Source organism: Tupaia chinensis, unplaced genomic scaffold (genome assembly GCF_000334495.1).
Source record: "Tupaia chinensis unplaced genomic scaffold, TupChi_1.0 Scaffold000609_1, whole genome shotgun sequence".
Taxonomy (NCBI): domain Eukaryota; kingdom Metazoa; phylum Chordata; class Mammalia; order Scandentia; family Tupaiidae; genus Tupaia; species Tupaia belangeri.
This window is the reverse complement of record NW_006160128.1, coordinates 1752138-1769208: the sequence shown is the minus strand read 5'-3', so window position 1 is coordinate 1769208 and position 17071 is coordinate 1752138. Positions and strand designations below refer to the sequence as shown.

Genomic DNA, 17071 nt, shown 5'->3' with positions numbered 1-17071 from the left:
CCGGCCCTGCATCTTAATTCTTTTCCTCCATTCCTTCTTCCTGTCAGGATTTGGGGCATGTATGCACACATACCTGGTGTGTTTTTCAACCTGCAGGGGACCAAGCTCCAATCATGGTCAGCCATGTGGCATCTAGTTCCCTTAACCACTGTGAAATGGGACCAGCCCAGGGTTCTGCGTGTTTTTCAACCTGCAGGGGACCAAGCTCCAATCATGGTCAGCCATGTGGCATCTAGTTCCCTTAACCACTGTGAAATGGGACCAGCCCAGGGTTCTGCTTTTTTGCCTTTTTTTTTTTTTTTTTTTAAGTGAACCTGGTGGGCCACCTGTGGTGGTGCAGTTGTAGCATGCTGCTCTGCAGAGCAGCAAACCATATGAAAGATTAGAGTTCAGGTCTCTGGTTGACTTGTACATGCCAGATGCATGCAAGTGTTCCCAGGATTTTATCCGACTAGGAAAGGCTTGGGGGGGAAGGGTTGTAACATTAGACCCTGTTGAGGGTGCTTATTTCTCTCTCTGTCAATAGTGATAGGGAGACAGTGATTCGGATACATGGGCACATGTATGAAACAAGGCCCTAGTCATTTTTCCAAAGACTCCATCAAATGTCCTGATTTCATATCAGTGATCCACATTATCTTTCAGGATGAGCCAACCTACATTTGCACAATTTATTTTTAAATTTTCTTCCTCTCTTCCAAAATTTCTTTTTAAATTTCCCTCCCCTTCTTTTTTTTTTTTTTTTTTTTGAAAAAGAGTTTAAACGTATAGAAAAATTCCAAGAAAAGCATAAGGATTTCCCACATACCCTTTACCTAGATTGTGAGCATTTTCCCACATTTGTGTTCTCTCTTTTATGTAGTGTTATTTCCAATATATTTTTATAACATGATTATATCCTTGCAGAACCATTTGAGAGCAAGTTATAGATATCATGATCCTTTATCCCTAACTGTTTCAGCATTTTATTTCCTAAGAAAAAGAATTTCTCTTACATAACCAAATGCAATGATCTCACCCAGGAAATTAGCATTGATACAACATTATTATCTAATATGCCGGCACTGTTCAAACTTTGCCAGGTGTCCCAGTAATGTCCTCTATGGCAATTTTTTCCAGGATGCAGTCCAGGATTAGACATTGCATTTAGTTAAAATGTCTTTTTACATTAATGTTTTTTTAAACCACTGATGTTTTTACAGAAATGTTTTTCTTCTAAAACATATTTCCTTATAATAGCATTTATTTTTTTCTTATGACCTTACTGCTTGCACAGACCCAGTGATCAGTATAGGCCTGAGGCAAGAGTAAGCTTACCCCAGACTTTATTATGCACCAGCAAAGCTTTTGGGGAAAGCATTGTCTCCGGGTCCTGGGTTTGCTTGATGAACTAATTTCTCGGAGGCAAACCACAGGGCTATAGGTAAGTTGCCTTGCTTTTCAGTCAAATGAGCTTTCTCATTGCCCAGACTGATTCTTTGAATATGTAAAGATAACAAATACACTTCACTGTAGTTTAAGTCTCCCCAGGAAGAATGACTGATTAAAAAAAAAAAGTCTACTTTTTACCCTTTCCAGCTCTTTCTAAAGGCAGTTGGCTGAATACACACATCTGAGGGGGAATTTTTTCTCTAACAACCAGAGATATGACCTACTGAGATCAGAATAAACAGCTGTATTCCTTCTGCCTCCCCCAGTGTCACTTGAACCAAATATCATGTGGTTAAAAAAAATGAGATAATGAATATATATGTGTGTGTACATATATATATATATATATGTGTGTGTGTGTGTGTATATATATATATATATATATATATATATATATATGTAATTCACAAGACTTTCTAGATTTGAGCTCTTGTGCCCTGCTGCTTTAGAGTTTACAGTGGGAACAGAAAAAACTTAACAACTGATTGGTGTGATTTGCAGAATTCACAATAAGCAGATAGAACACATTATGGAAACAAACAGATGAACAAAAATTTCATGTTAACATCTTCCTGGCTTACTTTGAATGAAACCTAAATTCAAAAAGAAAATACCTCAGATTTCTTTCAGTGATTGAGTTTTTGTTTTCTGTTTCATTTTGCTAGTTTCATCCCTTAAGGAATGTATGTGTTTACTGTGATGAGTGAATTCATTTTAACTAAAAAGTTCTTTTCAAGAGTCAAAAGACTTAGTTATAGTGAGTCACCATCCAGGATTTTCTTCCCCCTGAAATAACGTAACAGAACGAAAGCAGTGTTGGAGAAAAGGTTCAGGCACGTGACCTTTTGGGGAGTGCTGAGAGCTGAGCTAGTGGAAAGATTGCTTTTTTCTATTCACACTCTAGTTCCGATCTTCTCAAGCCCACTATTGTTGCCCTACTTATTTTTGAGGGCCTCGATGATTGTCACTGCAAACATAGCAGAGAGCTCTATGAAGTATCCCCTACAGAAATGTCTGGTTGACAAATAGGATGGTTTCCATACTGACTCTTTTCTTTCAGAGTGAGCATCCTCACCCCGATTCTCCACAGTTCCTACATGGTATCCCTGTAGGGCCATCATACACTTCGGTGCTCAGAACAGTCTCATTTATCTCTATTATCCCAATGTAATTATTCACATGCCCTTATTTTATTTTCTAAAGTGTACTGGTTAGATGATAACATATGATCCTCTTAAGATGCTGAGAAAGTATTTTCTTCCCATACAAAAAAATCCATTTTAAAAAATGGAGTTGTTTGAGTGATTTGTGTTGATGCATACCAGCCTTTATCCTGGTGATTAACTAACCCCTGCTTCTGCTCCACCTCAGCTGTAGAGGATTAATCCATTCCTCACCCATGCATTCCAAAGGTTCTGTTGCCCCACCTTTTCTGTCTTTGGCTTTACATTTCTTACCTTCCTTAGTAATGAGTTTTACTGAGATGTGGGTCAGCCTGAGTGTGCAAGTGAAGACCTTGGACTGTATGACCCCTTTCACTTCTATCCAAGAGATGTTGGGAGTGAAATTTTCTGCTTTACCAAAATTAAGCAGCCTTATTTTTACCAAGCCTAATACTTCCCTCAGTGGGCATGTGGTATTAGGTGAGACAGTTTTATATGGTTACATGGTTTTATGCCTCAGATCCTTTACTTGGTAAATCTGAAAGAAGACTAACACTTGAAAGTATTTTGAGAATCTCAAAGCTCAAAAGATTATAAATATTTTTTTTTTCTCCCTCATCTAAAATGGCAGCAGAGATACTACGGTCACTTAATAGATAGCGTGTGGTCCCTGGACCATTGCAGCTGATGTGTTTTTTCCAGTGCTCTATTTATAGAGCTAGGTCAAAAATATCACTTCCGTTGGAGCTTGACCTACAGACCATAGTCAGTTTTAGAGACCTGAGGAAGTACAATACACACTAAATATGGCTGGTTTACAGGTTCAGTTAGTGAACCACAAACCCCCTAGGAAATTAAGTTTGCTGGAGGATAAATGTCTGAGCCTATCCCCATTCCTTTTATGTGATACTTTTGCCTTGAGTCCTCGTAGGTCATCTTGAATCTTTATTCTAGAAATAGCTTACCCTAGGCAAGCTCCCTCTTTCTTTCATAGACCCTTTATCCTCTTCAACTTTGGTTACTGAAATTCTGTCTTTCTACATTGTATAGAACAAGAGCTAATGATTTATCAACAGAAGTAACTTAGACTACTTTAGGAAATTTAGGAAAAGGCAGATCTAAATTATTTACCTACTTCATCTTTCTATTGGAGGTAACTAAGATTCTCAGTCACTTCCCCAGTTTGAATGAATGACACAATAAAAAAGATATGCTGAAGCCCTGCAACTTCCCATGGGTCTCATTTTAGACAGGAGAAACTGAATTTAAAAGATGATAATCCCCTTCTAATCCTACTCATTCAACCTCCCATCTTTTTTGTTATTATGAAGTTGTGTTTGCTGGGAGTTGCCTACCCGCCAACACATGTCTACCCATCATAAGTTTTATTAAGTAGAATAGACTAAGAAAAGCCCTGGTCTGGAGAGAAACATGCCATCAGGAAAAGGGCCACATGTCTGCATTCTCTATGGGCATAAATGGGTGTTGGTAGGCCACAGCAATTCAAATACAACATGTGGAGCAGACCATTCTCAAACTTCCTGGAAAAAGAGGTGCTGAAGGAAGAACAAATTTCTTGTCATGAAAATACCATAAACTAAGAAGTTTTTCGTACAGGCAGGAACTTTTTTTTTTTTTTTTTGGAAAGGTTTTCACTATAGGGCATGTGCGCTCGCCGGACAGACAGAGAGAGACAGAGAGACAGAAAGCAAGAAATCTCCCCCCCAGGGGGATGCCATGCCGCAATCCCTTCTCCTCCATTCTCCTCTCGGGATCTTGGGCATGCACTCACACGTGCCCGGCATGAGTTTTAAGCCACCGGGTCCGGGATGCGAACCGCGGCCGACTACGTGGGAGTCCAGCGACATAGCCATTACACTAAATGCTGGTCCCCAGGCAGGAACTTTTGAGAGCATTTTGAAATGTTTTCTTGTTTTGTTTTGTTTTGTTTTGTTTGAGAGGTTTTTGCTACAGGGCGCGTGCGCTCGCCAGACAGAGAGACAGAAAGCGAGAAATCACCCCCCCAGGGGGGATGGCCACGCCACAATCCCTTCTCCTCCATTCTCCTCTCAGGATCTTGGGCACGCACGCACACATGCCTGGCGTGAGTTTTAAGCCACCGGGTCCAGGACGCGAACCACGGTCAAACACATGGGAGTCCAGCGACATAGCCATTATGCTAACTGCTGGTTCCTCGAAAATGTTTTCTTGTGAATAAGGAAACTGAGGCTTAGCAAAGTGATGTAACTGGTTATTATGAAGGTCTACTCTGATTTTCTTTGTTACCCTAGGCCTCCTCTCCCATCTGATGTTATTAAAAGCCAGAAATTGAGTCAGAAATAGACCTGCAGGGGCCTGCCTTGTAGCCAGCAGCTAAACTATAGACACACATGCATTACATAGAACATGCTTCAGGATGTGAGGATAAGAGACTAGAGAGTGTCACTTCCAATGGTAATATACTATCTCCTTCCCTGGATTTATTTCTGTCCTGAAAACATTTGTTGGTATATTTATTCCTTTTTTAAAATTTTCTCTTTCTAGACACATTAAGTTGCCTTTCATCAGAAGGCACAGGTGAGACCATATATCCAGTTTATCCAGTTCTGTAAGGCCATGAGCTTTTTCTTCCCTTCTGTTCCTATTCTGAGAGAATATGCTTTTTTTTTCCACTAAAAAAAAAAAAAAAAGAAAAGAAAACATCTCTTTTTTTAAAGTTGACCCTTTTGCTACAGGGCAAACACTTCTCTGTTATGCACTAGAGAGTCAATTTGACCTCTCAGAAATGCTTAGCATGGGAGTCATAAACTGAAATGTTTCCAGAGAAGGAACTTTTTTATTAAAGGTTCCCCAACTGGCCCTTTCTAAGTACTGGCACAGGTTGGTACCAGAGACCCATTACTATTTTGGAAGTCAAGGCTACATAGCAACCTGCTTATTCCTCTCTAGTCTGAGCACACAAGAGCTACACCTTATATGCACAGAGCAAGGAGATAGCTCCTGGCCTTGTGAGGAATTTGCCTTCATAATCAGCTCCCACTCTGAAGGAGTAGGGAATTGGATCCAAAAGATAGTAGTATGAAAGATACTCTAGAATCCACATATTGTTTTTTTTAACTTCATTACTAAACTTTACTATCTTGCCTCATTATTAGCAGAACAACAAAACCATAGAAGATGGTGGTTTAATTTCTTTGTCCCTATAATTTCATCTTCAGTGTTTAGTCATCATTGTTCCTGTCATTTATACATATCAAGTATCTTCATCTAAGGGTCACCAAGGACCTTCGATTGCCTGGAGGCAAGAATTATTATTCTCATTTTACAGATGGTTGAGCAATCACAGAAAGAGAACATGCTTTGACTTACCTAAAAGAGTTTCTAAGAGAGTAGGGAGTCAGTGTTCCCACAATCTTTGTCAGAGAGCCCTGACTTCGAGGTAAATAAATCAGCTTTGCTCTTTGTTGTTACTCAGATATTTCTGCACACTCAACCCTGTGAAAAAACTCTAATTGTGAAAATATTTTCAAAGTCCCATTCATTTATTTGAATTTTCATTTGTATTGGAATCAACCAAATTCCAGACAATGAAGTCATACTACCTTGGCAGGTCTAACCATCACAATAATCAAAAAGAAGAAAGGGAGGGAGTGCCCCAATTTTTAGAACTTCCGCTTAAAATAAGTGTAGAGGCGATTCACTTATCTATTTCCTGACCAATTAGGTCATTGGGCAGGAAATCACCCTTTCTGAAAAGCCAGTAAATAGATTCCTCCTCTCTTAAATTTCTCATAAACAGCAGTAATGATTATTTATGTCATCCCTCTCATAGGAATGCTTAAATGTCAAAAGACATTAAGAAAGCACTAAGCTTGCTAACTGAAAATAAGGTCAAAATTTTATATAATAACTAACAGCTTCGCCAACTCCCTCACTCAAGTAGTCCTGCAAGCATAATCACCCTACAATTGTTTTCCTATATTCAGGGACCCATTAAGTGAAATAACTTTCCCATCCTGACCAGATTTTTAAGCCTTTAACTAAAGAGGATCCATTCTAGGCCACCTGATTTGTGTGACTCTGACTGCTGGGCTAGTTGAGCAAAGTTAAATATCTCGCCGAGCCAGGGCTTGTGCTATCTTTCTGGAAACCCTTTGCCCTGGGTTATCACTGTACATCAAAACAAAGGAAGCTGAGTGTGGAGCCTGAGTGACATGCAGAGTTCAGATGAATGATAAGATGCTCACAACAGATCTCCATCACTGTTGTCCCAGAGATTGGTCTTTGGTCCTTTCAAGCCCTTCCTCAGGGCTCGTGTGAGCTGGCAGAGTAAAAGATTATTTCACTTTAGAGTCATGGTGAGTTCAGACAGGCACATTGGAATAGTGGTTGAAACTCAACTGGTTTCAAACCCTGGCCTTATCATTAGCAAACCATGTGATCAGTCTGTCAATAGGGATGATAATATTATCTACCTCTTAGGGTTTTTGTAAGGCTCAAACAAGATATAACTAACATATGAAGCTCAAGCAAAGTGTAAGTCTTTTCTATACAAAGGACTTATGTTGTGCCTGGCATATAGTACTTAAAAAAAATTCTTTTATCATTAACTTCCAAGGCCTTCTGTTACTACTTTTATGGTGGTTTAATATTTGTGAGCATTCCTCAGGACTAGCAGTTAGCATAATGGCAATGTCGCTGGACTCCCTTGTAGTCCACTGTGGTTCGAGTCCCGGACCCAGTGGCTTAAATTCACACTGGGCGCATGTGCGTGCATACCCAAGATCTCTAGGAGAATGGAGGAGAAGGGATTGCAGCGTAGCCATCCCCCCTGGGGGGTGATTTCTCACTTTCTTCTTTCTGTCTCTCTGTCTTTCTGGCGAGCACATGTGCCTTATAGCAAAAATCTCTCCAAAAAAAAAGAAAAAAAAAAAAACTTTGTGAGCATTCCTGAAAATACAACTCCTTAAGGTTGCTTACAAGCTTAAATTTCCACGGGAAACTTCTGTGGACATTTGTATTTACAGCCCTTAGTTAGGACCCAAGTTTGGCTGTCCAGAAGATAGCCCAGTATATGGGCACTTTCTTATACTGTTCTCATTGGCTTAGTGACATATTTTAAATAACTGCTACTGGCCCAAATGTGGCTTTGACATTCAAAAACATCCTTTATCATCTTTGAGACCTGGGAAATTCCTACAGTTTTATTACCCCCAAAAAACGTTTTGAATACTTAACTAATTAGCGGTTCTGAATTATTCACATGTAGCTTTTTCTTAGCAAACTTTAAAAACATCCTCATTTCATCTTATCACTTAGTAGACATCAAACTGAACCATTAATAGCTTTTAGAATTTGCTTGAAAGATTTAAGTCAGTTAATCACAAATAAGTGCCCACTACGTTTCATACCCTCTGTTAAGTGATTCAGTCATGCCAGCATGAATCAGATGTGGATTTGGCCCTTGTATATTAATAGTGATAAGAAAAGCACACAAATAACATGTGGGGTTTTCAAGAAGTTCACGAAAAATGCATACTGTAAGAAAACTATGCATGGATTTAAAAAATGTTTTGCTTCACCTATCCTTTAAGTTCATTGTCCAAGAGCTTTTAGAAATGTATATTCCACAGGATAGACTGTAGCAGTAATGTGAGAAAGCAAAGGTAGTATGGAAGTTTAATGGAGGGAGACATTATTTCTGTGACAGTTAGAGACTTTGGCATGTTAGCAGTGGCACCGAAGTCAGGGATGACGTGTGGACATGGGTCATTCCAGTGAGAAGACATGGGAAAGAAGTTATTACATTGGAGAAAAGGCTATGTGAAATGGTATGCAGGGGGAAAAATGTGAAAAAGAGGCATACATAGTGTGGAAGGCCCTAGAATGCCAATTTTAAGAATCTGAAATTCTCTGAAAATACTTGGGAATTACTGAAAGTTTTTGAGCACGTTGGTTGTGAGTGGAAGGGAGATGTGTACCCAGATAAGGTAACCAGGCAGTAAAGTAGAGGATGGCTTTAGCAGGGAGAAACTGACAGTAGTATGGACGCCAGTAAGAAAGCTAAAGCAGATATCCCCAGGTGAAAGCTAATGTGGATTGGGTGGGTAGGATGGACCGGAGGGTAGGAAATGGATGTAGGTGAGACTTTGCAGTTAAATCAGCAGGCCCTCACCATTTATTGGAAGTTAGGAATATGGAAGAAGAAAAAAATCTAAAAAGGAAACAGATCTTATGCCAGATTGACTGGAAAGTCAAAGAAAGAGACAAAGAAGGAATAAATTTATATGAGAAGATAGGACCATGATCTGAGATCTTGAATTTATGGTGCTAAAATTTACAGGTATCAGTCCTGCAGTGCTTGTGATTGAAAATGGAAGTGCTGAGACAAGTCAGAGGTTGAGAGCAAAGTTTAAAATCAACTCCATGGGGTAGAGTGTTAGTCTTGTCGATAGTGGGCCATGCCATATGAAGCGGACACTGCACACTTGATGGGAATGAGGTATACCTGGCTCATAAACATGTTTATGTGTTTTTAAAAACCTAAATATGCAAACATTAAGCCAATATTAGAAAATCCAGTATTACTATCACATTTTGTATGCTGTGATGATGTTCCGTAAATGAATGTAAAACAAATAAATTTAAAATTTTTTAAAAATCAAAACTTGTAGCTAACTATGAACTAGGATTGCCACATGGCAACAGATGGAGCTGAACAGAGGCTGCCTCCTTGAGATCCTGGATGAATTCTATAATTCACCACAGTCCCCTCGACTCCCCTGTTATCTCCTAACACTTGAAGATTAAAAGTCAGTTGCAGAATTTGTAGATAAGGAATAGATTACTGGTTGCCTAGAGCAGAGGTCAGGCAGGAAATGGAACACTAGGGGCTGATGGCATAGGAGTATGGGATTTCTCTGAGAGTGATGAAATGTTCAGAAGTTGACTGATAGTGGTTAAATAATTTGAATACATTAAAAGTCGTTGCATTTTATACTTTAAATGGGTGGATGGGATGATCATGAATATTTTCAAAAAAGTTTTTAAAATGTAAATGTATTTATTATTTCTCCTGCAGTGTTGGTTTTCTTAAAGCCAAAAATATTTCTCTATACACATGTCTTTATCAAAAAAAAGAAAATGGGACCGACCCTGTAGTGTGATGGTTAAGCTCTGTGTATAGGGAGATGGATACTATGCCTGTCCATGCCTGACGACAGTTTGAATCCCAGCCTGGCAGCTTGACAAATATATATGCCCACATGTATCCACACATGGGCCCTTTGTCATTAAAAAGGAGGGGATGACAAAAGGTAGACTGAGAAGGTTGTGTATATCAAGAGAAAAAATGGGAGTACATCTTTTGATGATAGTAAAGAATTTCTACAAATTAATATGCAACTCCTGGCCTCTTTATTATATATGTATGTTTTTGTTTGTTTTTGCCTGACCTCTTTAATAACATACATAACCTTCCTAGCCACTAAAGGCATTCGGTATTAGACAGGCTAAAATTTGGTCATACCGAACTCTCTGAGATTTACAGACAACTAAGAAGATTGAGAGGACAAAGGCAGAGAAGGAAAAGGAGTAATTAATCAACGTGCTAAAAGGGGAAGCAAAAGAGGCTAATATATTGGATGCCAGGAAGGAGGAAGCTTTATCAACTGTTGACAAAAGGTCAAGGAGGATGAGGACAGAGAAGTCAGGAGGTCATGGGAGACCATCCTGAGAGAACTTAGAGAGATGAGGCCAGGAAGAGATGTAGAGGCAAATGCCCAGAATGTATCTGCATGTTAGTATTTTATCCCCAGGCATAGAGTGAGGGATTTTATTTGTTTGTTTGTTTGTTTGTTTTTAAGTGTTTTATTTTTTATTTTTTGGAGAGGTTTTTGCTATAGGGCGTGTGCACTTGCCAGAAAGACAGAGAGAGACAGAGAGACAGAAAGTGAGAAATCTGTCCCAGGGTTCTCAACCTCAGCCCTGTTATATTTTGGACTTAATGCTTCTTTGTTATGGGATCTTCCCTGTCCATTGTAGGAAGTTTAGTGCCATCGCCAGCCTCTACCTTACAGACATTAGTAGCATTCCCAGTTAGACACTGCCAACAAAATCACTTCCGGCTAAGAACCACTAAACCACATTATTTTACTGCAGCATTTTGGTCCAGGCACTTAAGGTCATGTACATTTGGTAGACCACTTCACAAAGTGCCTAGCCTGGAAAAGACGACCAACTCCTACTCCACAGCGAGGGCTACAATCAGATGATGCAGTAAGGGAACAACAAATGAGAGACTCAGGGCCTAATTTTGTTTTAACTAATTCAGTGACCTTCCCTCTGTGCTTAGTTTTCTCATTGAAAGGAGATAGTACATAGAGGTGACAAGGCAGACTAGATGTTCAGCTGCGTCTTCCTAAGGCTATGATTCCTGCCATGGCATAGAGCCCAAGAGGGCACAGGAATTCAGAGGAGACCTAGGGAGGTGCCAGATCTAATAGTGGGAGCTGGCTTCTAAGTAGAAGGACTTGAGGCTTGCCTCTAAGGAGAAAGAAGGGGATGGGGAACAAGAATAGTTTCTCCTGGTAATGTCAAGAGAGATTGGGAAAGCTTTGAAAATGTAAGAAAGTAGTTGAAGTGCAACTTGGAGTAGATTAGGAGTAGATTAGGAACTGGATCAAGTTTACTTCACATCCTTTCCTTTCAGATAGGAAAGTCTTAGGAGGTAAAAGAATGTTTCTCTTGGAATAGGGATGTCTAAAACAGATTAGATATAAAATGTTGAGATCTTCCAGATTCCTTTTCAGGGTGTGTGTATACATGGGGCAGGAGAGGAATGGAATTTTATATGCATACACCATCATTTAGCTTGATAAGAGTCTTAAAACTCTAAGATTCTTTCTTTCTTTCTTTCTTTCTTTCTTTCTTTCTTTCTTTCTTTCTTTCTTTGAAGAGGTTTTTGCTATAGGGCGCATGTGCTCGCCAGACAGACAGAGAGAGACAGAGAGACAGAAAGCGAGAAATCACCCCCCAGGGGAGATGGCCACACTGCAATCCCTTCTCCTCCGTTCTTCTCTCGGGATCTTGGGCATGTACACACACCCAGTGTGAGTTTTAAGCCACCGGGTCCGGGACTCAAACCACGGTCAACTACATAGGAGTCCAGTGACATAGCCATTACGCTAACTGCTGGTCCCATCTAAGATTGTTTCTTAAGTAGTTCTTATTCTTTTTTTCTTTTTAAGATTTTTGCCAAAGGACATATATATATGTATATACTCACTGGGAAAGAGAGAGATAGAGAAAGCCAGTGAGAAGAAAGTGAGAAATAACCCCCCAGGGGGGATGGCCATGCTATAATCCACTTTCCTTCTGGGATTTCGGGCATACATACCCAGTCTGATTTTCAAGCCACCAGGTCCAGGACTTGAACCACAGTTGGTCATGTGGGAGTCTAGCACCTTAACCACTACGCCACCTGCTGGCCCCAGCAACTCTTATTCTGTGGAGTAGCATCACGCCTTTCTGCCTTTCTGCTATGAATATTGAGTGGCTTGATTTTGGCAATGGCTTCAGGCTGCCTTGCAATACGACCTGTTGTTGATATGTAATTCCATTTTTGTTTGGCCTAGTGGTAGTCACTTTCACTCAGGCCTAGAAAATCCTTGCTGGTTTTTCTTTTTACTTTTATATTTATTAACCCATCTTCTCCTCTAATTCATCAACCACTATGGTAGTGAACTGAGCCACCCAGTAGTCTCTGAGCAATGAGTAATAACTGGGCTTTGTTTATATGAAATATCATCATAAGAAAGGGCATCCATAAACATGGTTTTTCATTTCAGGGACTTCTGGGTCCAGCTGTCTGACAGCCGCACTAGGAAACACCTGGAGTCACAGTGTGAACACCCGGCTGATTCTCCAGTACCTTGATTCAGAGAGAAGACAAGTGAGTGCTTTGACAGTGTTTTCTGACCTTTAAAGTTAGAGAACAAGATGAACCCAGCAATCTGACCATCTTCTAAAAGTCTTGGCTACATTGTCTGTCCTGGGCCAGCACTGGAAAGGTCCTTAAGGAAACCAATACCCTTCCTTGCCCCAACAACAGTTATAAGAGAGTGGGGAGACAAATCAACACAGGGAAAAATTATGTAAGAATAGGTCCACTGAGTTAGCATTCTTCCTGATATTTTTAAGTCACCAAAGACCATAGGTCCAAGGATCTCAAATTCTCTATCTCTAAATGATCATTTCACTTGGATGATAATGGCTGGGGACTAGATCATTTGAGTATGAATTAAATAGTGGTTGTGCTTTTTATTGAAGTCCCTGTGCTTCAAAAACCTTAGTTAGGCTGGCTCCTGTGGCACAGTAGTAGTGCCCTGCTTAGGAAAAGCCAGATACTGCATAGCAACCATAGTTCTACCCTGGCCTGGTTAGTCTGAATCATACTGGACAAGTGCACAAATACCCAAGGGCTGGAGGACTGGAGGACTGGAGGAAAGGGGATTATTGCATGACCAGACCCTGCGGAAGGTGCTCATATTTCTTTTCTTCTCTGTCTTTCTTTTAGTTGTATGTGTACATCCATGCTTTATCATGAATAAAGAAAACTAGCAAACAAAACTTAGGACAGAGAGGTCCTCCTAAGTGAATAAACCATTACCCACATACTGGGTGCTTTAACATTAACATGTAAGTCAGTAATGTAAAGTAGTGAATGATGCTACGGAGCTCTCCAAAGGGAGCTGACTTTCTCAGAGCTCCCTATTTACAGTTTCTATCCTGAACTCAAGTGAAAATTTCCATCTTCCATCCAGAAAGGCTGCTTCCTACTCCTTTCTTAATCTCCTTTTCCCACTCCAAAGCATGGGATACCACAGTCTGACCCCTTTGGTGAAGTGTTTTGTAATCAAGACATTTCTTTTTTCTTAATGTTTAACTTCAACTTTATCCTGTGTGTGACTAGACTCAGTCACTCTCTCTCCTGTAAGCAGAAAATAAGATGGGGTGATTATTCTAATTTTTCAGATGGGATAAAATTCAGAAACCAGGTTTGCCCATCCTTCTAAATATATAACAAATCCAGATTATTAATTAAAGAGGAATGAAATACAATGCTGGTGGTCCTTTCTGGAGGAGATGGCTGAAGGGGTATTATTGCCTTTACCTGCATTAGGTAAACTGGCTCTTTTTCAAGGAGACAGGAATCATTAAAAACAGACATGAGCCTTTGCCTCTTCTAGACAAACTTTCCAAAGCCCTTGGTTGCAGACCAGAGGATTCTTCTCAGCTTGCTTGGGACTGTATAAATAACATTCCAGCTTGGCAGTTGAGTCAACCATGTTCTGAGGATGGAGCTGCTGGTTTCCATTCAGGGCAACATTCCTGAGCATTCGGGCCCTGGCATGCTCATTACCTCAATGATGCCTTTTCCATGATAATTCACGTATCCTGGGTTCTGAATCTATTACTTCTCTTTATAGTGGAACACATCCAAAAGTGTTCCTGATGAACCTAATGGCCTTTGGTTTGTATACTAGGTAATAAATCACATTAAATCAACCCTGTTTGCAGAGTTGCATTAAGGATTGTCGGGCACTCCTACCTGAACTGTGCTAGAGGAAGTAGAATTCCTTGTGTATCAGTGTTTATTCATTAATTTTTACAGATCCTTTACCACACTCCTTGAAAACTTGTAGTTTATCTTGTTTAGATTTTTTTCTTTTTTTTTTTTTTAACATATTTTTGGGGGAGAGGTTTTTGCTATAGGGCACGTGCACTCACCAGAAAAATAAAGAGACAGAAAGCAAGAAATCACCCCCCCCCCCGGGGGGCGGACCCCCCCAAAAGCAAAAAAACCCCCCCCCCCCCAGGGGGGCTGACCACGCCACAGTCCCTTCTCTTTCATTCTCCTCTAAAGAAGGATCTTGGGCATACATTCATATGCACCTAGCGTGACTTTAAGCCACCGGATCTGGGACTAGAATGGCAGTCAACTACATGGGAGTTCAGTGACATAGCCATTACACAAACTGCTGATCTCTTAATGTTTAGATTTTTTTTTAAAGAATTTATTTAACTTTATTTATTTATTTGTTTATTTTTAATTTGACCAGAGAGGGACAGGGTGAGAAAAAGCGAGAGTGAGGGAGAGAGGAAGCAAGCCACCAGGTCTGGGACTCAAACCACAGTTGGCCATGTGCGGTCTAGTGCCTTTAACCACCATGCCACCTGCCGGCCCCATATCTTGTTTAGATTTTAAATGGCATTTTTACCATAACACACTGATTTTGTGATTTTGGTCTACTTATATTGTATTACAGTTTCAAGGCTCCCAGATCCTAGTTTTACTAATTTCAACTAGAATTTATAAGTAAAAAAGAAGTTAGTGCCACATTTTTTTCTTTGTTTTAATAAATTAACCAGATGTTTCCATTTTGTTGGTGTCAGCAGTAAGTGGCTCTAAGGACAAATGGTATTATTTTGTGTGTCTTTGGTGGCTACAGGATGTTGGTGGCTCTTGGCTCTTGGCTAGGGTCACATGCAGGCCACTGGTCACAAGAAGAACTGGGAGCAAAGTGTGGATGGATCAGTGATAGTCTATCAACTCACATCCTATTAGATGGGTCAGTAGTGTTGTCTTAATCTACAAAGGACAACTTGTTACTATCATCACTACTCAATCAGGAGCAGATGCCTTTGCATCATGTTTTCAAACATAACTAGAAAATAATGTAAAATATGACCCGTGTTAAAATGGGCAACCCAGGCAAAGGAACATACATTAATTAACCTGTAGAAATAGGCTGGCCTTTTGGGACCAGTTGTTAAATTTGAGCCAATAACTAGGATAAAGTTTGATATAGAAAACATATCTTTGATGACTTGGTCTTGCAGAAAATGTATTTAGCGCTTCACTAAAGTATTGCTTATGGTCTTATTTCATGACAAAGTATAGAAGTCATATGAAAGTAAGTATTTCCTGGAATATATGCAGAAAACAATACTTTAAAGCCAGCCTTTAAAATAATTGCACTAAATTATACTTTCTTATAATACTACTTGTTAAGAGAACATGCTTGGATTATTCTAGGATAGTCAGACCTCTGAGACACCAGCCAGTCAAAGATACAGGTATAATTTTTTTGGTTTTGGATTTTTTTCCCCCAATGTATAAGCAGGGGCCCCTATACCAAGGGATCAAGGTTATGGAATGAGGATTATGTTTTATCCTGTTTCTATGACATTGAGCTCTTCACCAGGGCTCTTGAATGTGAGGCTTATCTGAGATCACAGGGCTGGAAGGGGATCAGGTCAAGCTGAGCAGATCTTCGAGCAGATTAACCCAGGAGCTGAATTGTCCAAAGGAAGGAGTCCTCCCTGGCTGATTATTTTCTTTACACTCTGGAAACTTTGTAAAATTATATAACCAACAAAGAAATCTTCTTATCAGAGCACAAGCCAAGTTAATTCTCTTATTTATTCTTCTTCAGTGTTAGTTTAAAAACAAAACAAACAACAACAACAAAAACAGCAAAACTCTTAAGAAGCTGGGAAACATTTTCTTTTCGACTAATTTAGCTTTTTTCCATTTGATTTATTTACTCTTACTGTGCTTCAATCCTGCCCCGCCCTTTTGTGACATTTTTATTCTTACCAAAGACATGTTCTTAGGGTAGAATTAAAATAGCTTCTACTAGATTTAGTTTGTTTGTTTGTTTGTTTGTTTTAAATGATCAAAAGTGTGTTTTGGTCTACCATCTGCGTGGCATGAGATGCAAAGTAAAAGATATGATTCCTCAAGGTCCTTCTGGTCTGAAATGGGAGATGATACACATATTCAAACATAGCCACTCAGTCATAGATAATCGAAGGAGCTAAAGAACAAATGAATACTAGGGTACTGTCACTAGGCAGTGTTTGATTTATTATTTAGTAAGTGGCTAAAACAGTAGCTGCTTTGAATCTGAAGAAACATAAAATCATCAGAGGCACATTAAGTCTTTTTAGGAAAAGTGGGATGTGAGTATCACCTTAAAATCCATGGCTCCTGAAGTCTGACTGCACTCAAACTCATCACAGGAGCATTTACAAAATGTCAGTGCCAGGGCCCCATCCTGACCAATAAGTCAGTATCTCTTCGGTGAGGCCAGACATTAGTGTTTGTTTTATTTGTAAAGCCTCCCTAAATTATTCTAATGTGCAGCCAAGATTGAGAATAGATAAGTTGGGACCAGCAGTTGGTGTATTAGCTATGTCACTGGAGTCCCATGTAGTTGACTGCGGTTCGAGTTCCAGATCTGGTAGCTTAAACTCACACCGGACATGTGTGCGTGTGTGCCCAAGATCCCAAGAGGAGAATGGAAAAGAAGGGATTGCGGCATGGCCATCCCCCCTGGGGGGTGATTTCTCACTTTCTGTCTCTCTGTCTCTCTCTCTGTCTTTCTGGCAAGTGCATGTGCCCTATAGCA

The 17071-nt window shown here is 39.9% G+C and overlaps 1 protein-coding gene across 1 annotated transcript in view; it reads left to right on the top strand.

Annotated features, from left to right (window-relative positions):
* Positions 1–17071, top strand: part of RAD51B (RAD51 paralog B) — a 646490-nt gene that overhangs the window by 572559 nt on the left and 56860 nt on the right. The window contains exon 9 of the mRNA XM_014591690.2: positions 12443–12546. Within this exon, the coding sequence (XP_014447176.1) occupies positions 12443–12546 (104 nt within the window). The remainder of the gene's footprint in view (positions 1–12442; positions 12547–17071) is intronic.